Source organism: Bufo bufo, chromosome 3 (genome assembly GCF_905171765.1).
Source record: "Bufo bufo chromosome 3, aBufBuf1.1, whole genome shotgun sequence".
NCBI lineage: Eukaryota > Metazoa > Chordata > Amphibia > Anura > Bufonidae > Bufo > Bufo bufo.
This window is the reverse complement of record NC_053391.1, coordinates 31,060,541-31,071,048: the sequence shown is the minus strand read 5'-3', so window position 1 is coordinate 31,071,048 and position 10,508 is coordinate 31,060,541. Positions and strand designations below refer to the sequence as shown.

Here is a 10,508-nt window from a genome sequence, read left to right as displayed (position 1 = left end):
AGGCATCTGGATTCTTGCCGAGCCACCAATCCCCCATACTTTACAGTGCCGGCAGCAGCTCTCAATATGCACGAAATACCGGATCATGTTACCGGAATACGCCATACACCTGTGTACTGAGAAAAATCGGCAGCACCTACTAATACGAATAAATAAAAAAGACATGTATACCATACAATCTAGCAATCAGCTGCTATCCAAATTAGCGCTCACAGTATCTTTACTATCAGCCAGAAAACGAGGGGCGTTCCTCCAAGTGACGCCACAAATGACGTCATACACATCTGCTCCCCGTCCAACCACTGGCCTGCGCGCCAAAATACCCCCCTTTTAAAAGACGATGTTTTAACATGTATGACAGATACTTTTATTGTCCTGACGAAGAGGGCTGGACGCCCTTGAAATGCGTTGACACACAAAAAATAAACAAGCTATTTTATTCCCCAAAAAGTATTTTATGGAAATCCGCCTCCTGTTTCCAGCGCCGCAAAAGGGTTCCAAAAACCACTACCTTTTATGTACAAGAATATAACTACTATAATACTGCTCCTATGTACAAGAATATAACTACTATAATACTGCTCCTATGTACAAGAATATAACTACTATAATACTGCTCCTATGTACAAGAATATAACTACTATAATACTGCTCCTATGTACAAGAATATAACTACTATAATACTGCTCCTATGTACAATAATATAACTACTATAATACTGCCTCCTATGTACAAGAATATAACTAGTATAATACTGCTCCTATGTACAAGAATATAACTACTATAATACTGCTCCTATGTACAAGAATATAACTACTATAATACTGCTCCTATGTACAAGAATATAACTACTATAATACTGCCTCCTATGTACAAGAATATAACTACTATAATACTGCTCCTATGTACAAGAATATAACTACTATAATACAAGAATATAACTACTATAATACTGCTCCTATGTACAAGAATATAACTACTATAATACTGCCTCCTATGTACAAGAATATAACTACTATAATACTGCTCCTATGTACAAGAATATAACTACTATAATACTGCTCCTATGTACAAGAATATAACTACTATAATACTGCCTCCTATGTACAAGAATATAACTACTATAATACTTCTCCTATGTACAAGAATATAACTACTATAATACTGCTCCTATGTACAAGAATATAACTACTATAATACTGCTCCTATGTACAAGAATATAACTACTATAATACTGCTCCTATGTACAAGAATATAACTACTATAATACTGCTCCTATGTACAAGGATATAACTACTATAATACTGCCTCCTATGTACAAGAATATAACTACTATAATACTGCCTCCTATGTACAAGAATATAACTACTATAATACTTCTCCTATGTACAAGAATATAACTACTATAATACTTCTCCTATGTACAAGAATATAACTACCATAATACTGCCTCCTATGTACAAGGATATAACTACTATAATACTGCCTCCTATGTACAAGAATATAACTACTATAATACTGCCTCCTATGTACAAGAATATAACTACTATAATACTGCCTCCTATGTACAAGAATATAACTACTATAATACTGCTCCTATGTACAAGAATATAACTACTATAATACTGCCTCCTATGTACAAGAATATAACTACTATAATACTGCTCCTATGTACAAGAATATATCTACTATAATACTGCCTCCTATGTACAAGAATATAACTACTATAATACTGCTCCTATGTAAAAGTATATAACTACTATAATACTGCTCCTATGTACAAGAATATAACTACTATAATACTGCTCCTATCTACAAGAATATAACTACTATAATACTGCTCCTATGTACAAGAATATCACTACTATAATACTGCTCCTATGTACAAGAATATAACTACTATAATACTGCCTCCTATGTACAAGAATATAACTACTATAATACTGCCTCCTATGTACAAGAATATAACTACTATAATACTGCTCCTATGTACAAGAATATAACTACTATAATACTGCTCCTATGTACAAGAATATAACTACTATAATACTGCTCCTATGTACAAGAATATAACTACTATAATACTGCCTCCTATGTACAAGAATATAACTACTATAATACTGCCTCCTATGTACAAGAATATAACTACTATAATACTGCTCCTATGTACAAGAAGATAACTACTATAATACTGCTCCTATGTACAAGAATATAACTACTATAATACTGCCTCCTATGTACAAGAATATAACTACTATAATACTGCTCCTATGTACAAGAATATAACTACTATAATACTGCTCCTATGTACAAGAAGATAACTACTATAATACTGCTCCTATGTACAAGAATATAACTACTATAATACTGCTCCTATGTACAAGAATATAACTACTATAATACTGCTCCTATGTACAAGAATATAACTACTATAATACTGCTCCTATGTACAAGAATATAACTACTATAATACTGCTCCTATGTACAAGAATATAACTACTATAATACTGCTCCTATGTACAATAATATAACTACTATAATACTGCCTCCTATGTACAAGAATATAACTAGTATAATACTGCTCCTATGTACAAGAATATAACTACTATAATACTGCTCCTATGTACAAGAATATAACTACTATAATACTGCTCCTATGTACAAGAATATAACTACTATAATACTGCCTCCTATGTACAAGAATATAACTACTATAATACTGCTCCTATGTACAAGAATATAACTACTATAATACAAGAATATAACTACTATAATACTGCTCCTATGTACAAGAATATAACTACTATAATACTGCCTCCTATGTACAAGAATATAACTACTATAATACTGCTCCTATGTACAAGAAGATAACTACTATAATACTGCTCCTATGTACAAGAATATAACTACTATAATACTGCCTCCTATGTACAAGAATATAACTACTATAATACTGCTCCTATGTACAAGAATATAACTACTATAATACTGCTCCTATGTACAAGAAGATAACTACTATAATACTGCCTCCTATGTACAGAAGATAACTACTATAATACTACCTCCTATGTACAAGAATATAACTACTATAATACTGCTCCTATGTACAAGAATATAACTACTATAATACTGCTCCTATGTACAAGAATATAACTACTATAATACTGCTCCTATGTACAAGAATATAACTACTATAATACTGCACCTATGTACAGGAATATAACTACTATAATACTGCCTCCTATGTACAAGAAGATAACTACTATAATACTGCTCCTATGTACAGGAATATAACTACTATAATACTGCTCCTATGTACAAGAATATAACTACTATAATACTGCCTCCTATGTACAGGAATATAACTACTATAATACTGCCTCCTATGTACAAGAAGATAACTACTATAATACTGCTCCTATGTACAGGAATATAACTACTATAATACTGCTCCTATGTACAAGAAGATAACTACTATAATACTGCCTGCTATGTACAAGAATATAACTACTATAATACTGTTCCTATGTACAAGAATATAACTAATATAATACTGCTCCTATGTACAAGAATATAACTACTATAATACTGCTCCTATGTACAAGAATATAACTACTATAATACTGCTCCTATGTACAAGAATATAACTACTATAATACTGCTCCTATGTACAAGAATATAACTACTATAATACTGCTCCTATGTACAAGAATATAACTACTATAATACTGCTCCTATGTACAAGAATATGACTACTATAATACTGCTCCTATGTACAAAAATATAACCACTATAATACTGCTCCTATGTACAAGAATATAACTACTATAATACTGCTCCTATGTACAAGAATATAACTACTATAATACTGCTCCTATGTACAAGAATATAACTACTATAATACTGCTCCTATGTACAAGAATATAACTACTATAATACTGCTCCTATGTAAAAGAATATAACTACTATAATACTGCTTCCTATGTACAAGAATATAACTACTATAATACTGCCTCCTATATACAATAATATAACTACTATAATACTGCTCCTATGTACAAGAATATAACTACTATAATACTGCCTCCTATGTACAAGAATATAACTACTATAATACTGCTCCCATGTATAAGTTTATAGATCACTATAGACAGGAGTAAGGCTTGGTAATAACCTATAGGTGTGTATATTGTCACTGTATATCTGTATTGATTAGTTGCAGTATTTGTTTTTCGCTTGGTGTCTTGTAGTTACATCAATGGCTGTATTGTACTTTAGCCTCTACTCTCATCATCCTCTTGCTGGGGCGATGCTGATGTACATATGCACGTGTGTCATCTGATCAATGGCACTAGTGATTTCAGGCTTCCTGGTTTCCATGGTGACTACACGACTATCAGATGTCAGTGACAGGGCTCAGTTACACTGTATCACTTGCACCATCCTCAATTGGAAGCAGTTCCGAGAAGGTAGAACGATAGCCACATGTTATAATGAGAGGAGAAAGTAGTCCAAACACCCACCATGATCACTGAGAAGGTAAGTGTCTGCTTCTGGGAGAGTTACTGATGTAGCAGAGCTGAATTATTTGACAATTAACTGTCAGAACATAATTTACTTCTGTTTTAACTCTTTGATATCTTAACATGATAAGTTTATCTCAGTCCCATGTAAAACCACAGACCATGCTAATTTACAGTCACCTAAAGAAAAGTCAATTCTGCTGCACGTGACAAACTCAGCTCTGTAATTCAACAATTTGTGCAAAATAAGCTCTTCTAAACCTCTACATGTCGTTTTGGCTGCACAATGGTCCAAATAGTCAGGGGAAAGCCATGAAAATGCTTTTGATCATCGCACCTCCCCTAACACTTTTTCCTCCATAATGAGACATCGGGGGTCACATGACGGTCGCATTAACTGGTAGTTCTAGCTTAACAAACTGCTTGACAAACTCAGCTCTGCCTCATGCAACAAAATCAACACTTTTACATCTCTACATTTTAATACATTGCTCATCTCTGTTACATTTGGCATTAGTGTTAGTGCCTCTGAAAAACTTACTGAGGCATGCAAAAGTTTGGGCATCCCTGGTCAAAATTACTGTGACTGTAAACGGTTAAGCAAGCTGAAGATGAAACGATCTCCAAAAGACAAAGTTAAAAAGACACATTCCTTTGTATTTTAAGCAAAAAAATATTTTTTCCATTTTCATCTTTTACATTTTGAAAGTAAGTAACAAAAAGGAAAAAGCGCTTGAAACAAATTTTCCGGCACCCTGCATGGTTAGTGCCTAGTAGCACCCCTTTGGCAAGTATCTCAGCTTTTTGTAGCAGCCAAGAGTCTTTCAGTTCTTGTTTGAGGGATTTTCATCTTCCTTGTGAAGTCTTTCAGTTCTGTGAGATGCCTAAGTTTCAAAAGTAATTAAGAAATGGCAGTTAACAAGGACAGTGGAGGTCAAGAGAAGGTCTGGAAGACCAAGAAAAATTTCAGAGACAGCTGCTTGTAGGATTGCTAGAAAGGCAAATCAGAATGCCCGCTTGACTGCAAAAGACCTTCAGGAAGATTTAGCAGACTCTGAAGTTGTGCTACTGTTTAGCGACACCTGCACAAATATGGCCTCCACCTCTCCTGCGTCCTCACCACAAAATTCTGCATCAGGTGAACATCTAAACAAGACTGATACATTATGGAAATAATGTCCTGTGGACAGAAGAGGTTAAAATAGAAATCTTTAGCCACAAAAGGTATGTTTGGAGAAAAAAGGGCACAGAATTTCATGAAATGAACACCTCTCCAACCATTAAGCATGGGGTTGGATCAATCATATGTAATACCTCAGAGTGGTATTACCATTTCTACACCCTGCTACTGTCTTTAATGTCTAACAATAATGTCATCTGTGTATTTATTCCAGGTCCTCTTACACTGTGCATTAATTGTTCTGCTATGTAACTGTTATTTGTTGTATTACATGTTATATGCCTGGTTCACCAGCAGGTGGCAGTGGATCTGGCAGAGAGATATTTAGATAGAATGGAGCTTGCCATTCCATTCTCCCCCTTTTGGGCATAAGTGGGCCAGCCCTGTTTCCTACCAAGGGAGTGCCTGCAAGAAGTTTCAGTCAGTCTTTGTCATTCTAGTGTTGGATGCAGATGTGTGAAGATGTAGCAGCGAGGAGAGTCCCCCCTCCTGCAGCAGGAGTCCCTCCAGAGGGAAGCAACTCATAGAGCAACCTGACAGAATATTGCCAGGGGGTCAACAGCCAAAGGCACCCCACTCCAGAGGTATCGGAACAGTCCTAAAGTCCAGCTGGCAGATTAAAGCTGAATTTAGCACAGCAGAGAGAAAGATAAAGCAGAATACTCAAGTTTGCCTGCCAGTTTATGCAAAAACCTGCTGGAACCAAGAGAGAGTCTGAATATTGTCTGGATGCAAGTTTATTCAAGTAAAGCTGTTGACCTTTATAAAAGTCTGGACTCGACTATTTCTCCACCTCCACCATTACTCTTCCCCTTTATTGCTTCGGAGCCTAACCCTGGGGAGCAACGGTATCCAGGTAGGAGCACCGTGACACATGCACAAAACTATTGAGGCTAGACCACACCTCTCGGCATTCCGATAAACCTCGGACACTATCGGCCCTGGGGGGGCGACACTGTGCACATACTTTGGGTGTTGAGGCCAATGGCACAGGGAATATTTCATGGGTAGAGGGAAGAATGGATTAAATTAAATTTCGGCAAATTCTGGAAGCAAACATGACACCAACTATAAAGAAAAGCTGAATATCTAAAAGGATGGCTTCTAAAAATGGATAATGATACTAAATTCACAATAGACAACCTCAAAAGGCGCAAGCCGAAGGTTTTACCATGGTCCTCACAGTCCCCTGATCTGAACATCAGTGAAAATCTGTGGCTAGATCTCAAAAGAGCAGTGTATGCAAAACAGCCCAGGAATCTCACAGAACTGGAAGACATCTGCAAGGAAGAATGGATGAAAATCCCTCAAACAAGAACTGAAAGACTTCTGGCTCCTACAAAAAGCGTTTACAAGCTGTGATACTTGCCATAGAGGGTGCTACTAGGTACTAACTATGCAGGGTACCCAAAGTTTTGCTTTGGGCACGTTTCCTTTTTTGCTATTTTGAAAATGTAAAAGATGGAAATGAAAGAAAATACAAAGGGAATGTGTCATCTTTAACTTTATGCCTTTTGGAGATAATTTCATCTTCAACTTGCTTAAAGGGGTTGTCTCACTTCAGCAAGTTGCATTTATCATGTAGAGAAAGTTGATACCAGGCACTAATGTATTGGGATTGTACATATTGCCTCCTTTGCTGTCTAGATTCATTTTCCATCACATCACATTTTTCCATTCCATCACATTTTTCATACACTGCTCGTTTCCATGGTTACGACCACCCTGCAATCCAGCAGTGGTGGTCATGCTTGCACACTATAGGAAAAAGCACGGCCACCACTGATGGATTGTAGGGTGGTCGTAACCATGGAAATGAGCAGTGTAAAATGTGATGGAAAAATTAAATTTAGCCAGCAACGCAGGGAATATGGGGAATCACAATACATTAGTTGAAGGTGAAATGATATCCAAAAAGCATAACGTAAAGGACAACGCATTCCCTTTGTATTTAAAGCACCAAAAAAATATTCATTTTCATCTTTTACATTTTCAACTGTTCACAGTAACAGTCATTTTGACCAGGGGTGCCCAAACTTTTGCATGCCACTGTAGGTCTGATATTTTTAGCAAACTTGGCAGTGCTACATATACAGTACAGACCAAAAGTTTGGACACACCTTCTCATTCAAAGAGTTTTCTTTATTTTCATGACTATGAAAATAGTAGATTCACACTGAAGGCATCAAAACTATGAATTAACACATGTGGAATTAAATACATAACAAACAAGTGTGAAACAACTGAAAATATGTCATATTCTAGGTTCTTCAAAGTAGCCACCTTTTGCTTTGATTACTGCTTTGCACACTCTTGGCATTCTCTTGATGAGATTCAAGAGGTAGTCCCCTGAAATGGTTTTCACTTCACAGGTGTGCCCTGTCAGGTTTAATAAGTGGGATTTCTTGCCTTATAAATGGGGTTGGGACCATCAGTTGCGTTGAGGAGAAGTCAGGTGGATACACAGCTGATAGTCCTACTGAATAGACTGTTAGAATTTGTATTATGGCAAGAAAAAAGCAACTAAGTAAAGAAAAATGAGTGGCCATCATTACTTTAAGAAATGAAGGTCAGTCAGTCAGCCGAAAGATTGGGAAAACTTTGAAAGTAAGGGCTATTTGACCATGAAGGAGAGCGATGGGGTGCTGCGCCAGATGACCTGGCCTCCACAGTCACCGGACCTGAACCCAATCGAGATGGTTTGGGGTGAGCTGGACCGCAGAGTGAAGGCAAAAGGGCCAACAAGTGCTAAGCATCTCTGGGAACTCCTTCAAGACTGTTGGAAGACCATTTCAGGGGACTACCTCTTGAAGCTCATCAAGAGAATGCCAAGAGTGTGCAAAGCAGTAATCAAAGCAAAAGGTGGCTACTTTGAAGAACCTAGAATATGACATATTTTCAGTTGCTTCACACTTGTTTGTTATGTATATAATTCCACATGTGTTAATTCATAGTTTTGATGCCTTCATAGTCATGAAAATAAAGAAAACTATTTGAATGAGAAGGTGTGTCCAAACTTTTGGTCTGTACTGTGTATATATATATATATATATATATATATATATATATATAGCAAACAAAAAACAGTAGCACACCACTATATGCGCTAAGACTAAGTGAACAGTTGAATGTGTGAACAGGGTCAAATACATGACGCCATATAGTTACTGCAAAGCAGTGAAGAAGCTCTTAGCGCATATTATTGATCAAAAATATGTTGAGCCCACCTACCAGACGGCAAGGTAGCTTCTTATCAGGTGGGACCTACTCTAACACGGAATGTCCAGCTCCATTGTTTCTCTGATTAAAAACACCAAGGGGTGGGGGATGGGCGAGGAGTTCTAAGTTCCAAAGAGGATGCCTAGTCCTCTATACTATATATATATCCAAAAAACGGAACAGCACCTCCTGAGACAAATCGCAGGTGCAAGCTACCCGGCAATAATACAGCAAACAAAAAACAGTAGCAGCCCACCACTATATGCTACTGAGACTACTAAGACTAAGTGAACAGGTAAATGTGTGAACAGGGTCAAATACATGACGCCATATAGTTACTGCAAAGCAGTGAAGAAGCTCTTAGCGCATATTATTGATCAAAAATATGTCGGGCCCACCTACCACCTATATATATATATATATTTGTACATTTCATTGGATTCAGTTCTGGTACATTGTACCTACTACACTGAACAAAATCCTCTCTGTATATTTGTTATGTTGTTTAGCTCGGTTACAGTAATCTAACTCAGTTTTAGTACCTCTGACAAACTCAGCTCATCTATGTCTATGGATTTTTTTAAACTGAGTGCTTTTAGTTCATTTTACAAATTCAGTTCTAGTACCTCTGACAAACTCAGGTTTGCAGTGTATTTTCTTTTTTTGCACAACACTACATTCTGAAATCCTAAACTCTCCTGTATTTGATCTTCTCGGCTGACAAACTCAGCTTTGCTATACAGGATAATCTCAGCTCTGCTATATGTGTGTTTTTATGTTGCACAACACTTTTACATCTGATATCTACCCTGTCCCTCATTTGACTGACCTAACTGTCCTTACTCTGACCAGCCCTGCTGTCTAATAAACTCAGCTCTGCTACATCTGCAAATTTTACTCTGAGCTAGACAGAGCATCCTGAATAATGGTCTTGTAAGTTTACTGAGGCGTCAAAATCCATCACTGTGGAATAAACATAGATGGAGACAAAATAAACTCCTCGTCGCGGCGTCTGTGATATTTCCGTCAATCACCATCAAAGCGCTGATATTGTTTGAAAGCAGAATTTCTTGTTTTCCGTCTCGTTGCTGTGAAAACTAAACATTTTCTATTTTTTTTGCTTCTTATTTTTCTGCCTTTTTTTTTTTTTTTAACCTTTTGGACAAAATGTTGCATTGAGGCTCAGAACAAATTTTAATTCAATCCTCTAGCCCCTCCCCTGAGGAGCGATTACAGGTAGCTATAGGGAATGCAGAGACAGCAGTCGCACCTGGTGCCTGATGGGGCCCAAAGGCTTCTCTGCCACATAAGAAGACACTAGGATTTTAAATGGGACATGGTAGGTGGGGGCCCTGTTACAGATTTTGCATTGGGGGCCATGAATTTACTCCAGGTACAGAAAAATATTACTGCAGGCCATGGTGCGAGAGCAGATATGACTAAAGTAGAACAGACACAATTTGGTGGCTGGCGGCAATTAATGTATATCTGTTTTTAGTAACTACTTACATTCCCCATTAAATAACACTTCTAGAGCATCTATTTTTATTACTTTATGTAGTGCTGTTCCTCTGTTGTTCCTACTG

General features: G+C 36.8%; 1 protein-coding gene across 1 annotated transcript in view; it reads left to right on the top strand.

Moving 5' to 3' along the window:
- The first annotated feature begins 4,524 nt into the window (after positions 1-4,524).
- Positions 4,525-10,508, top strand: part of TMPRSS3 (transmembrane serine protease 3) — a 78,730-nt gene continuing 72,746 nt past the window's right edge. Inside the window, exon 1 of the mRNA XM_040422075.1 lies at positions 4,525-4,539. Within this exon, the coding sequence (XP_040278009.1) occupies positions 4,525-4,539 (15 nt within the window). The remainder of the gene's footprint in view (positions 4,540-10,508) is intronic.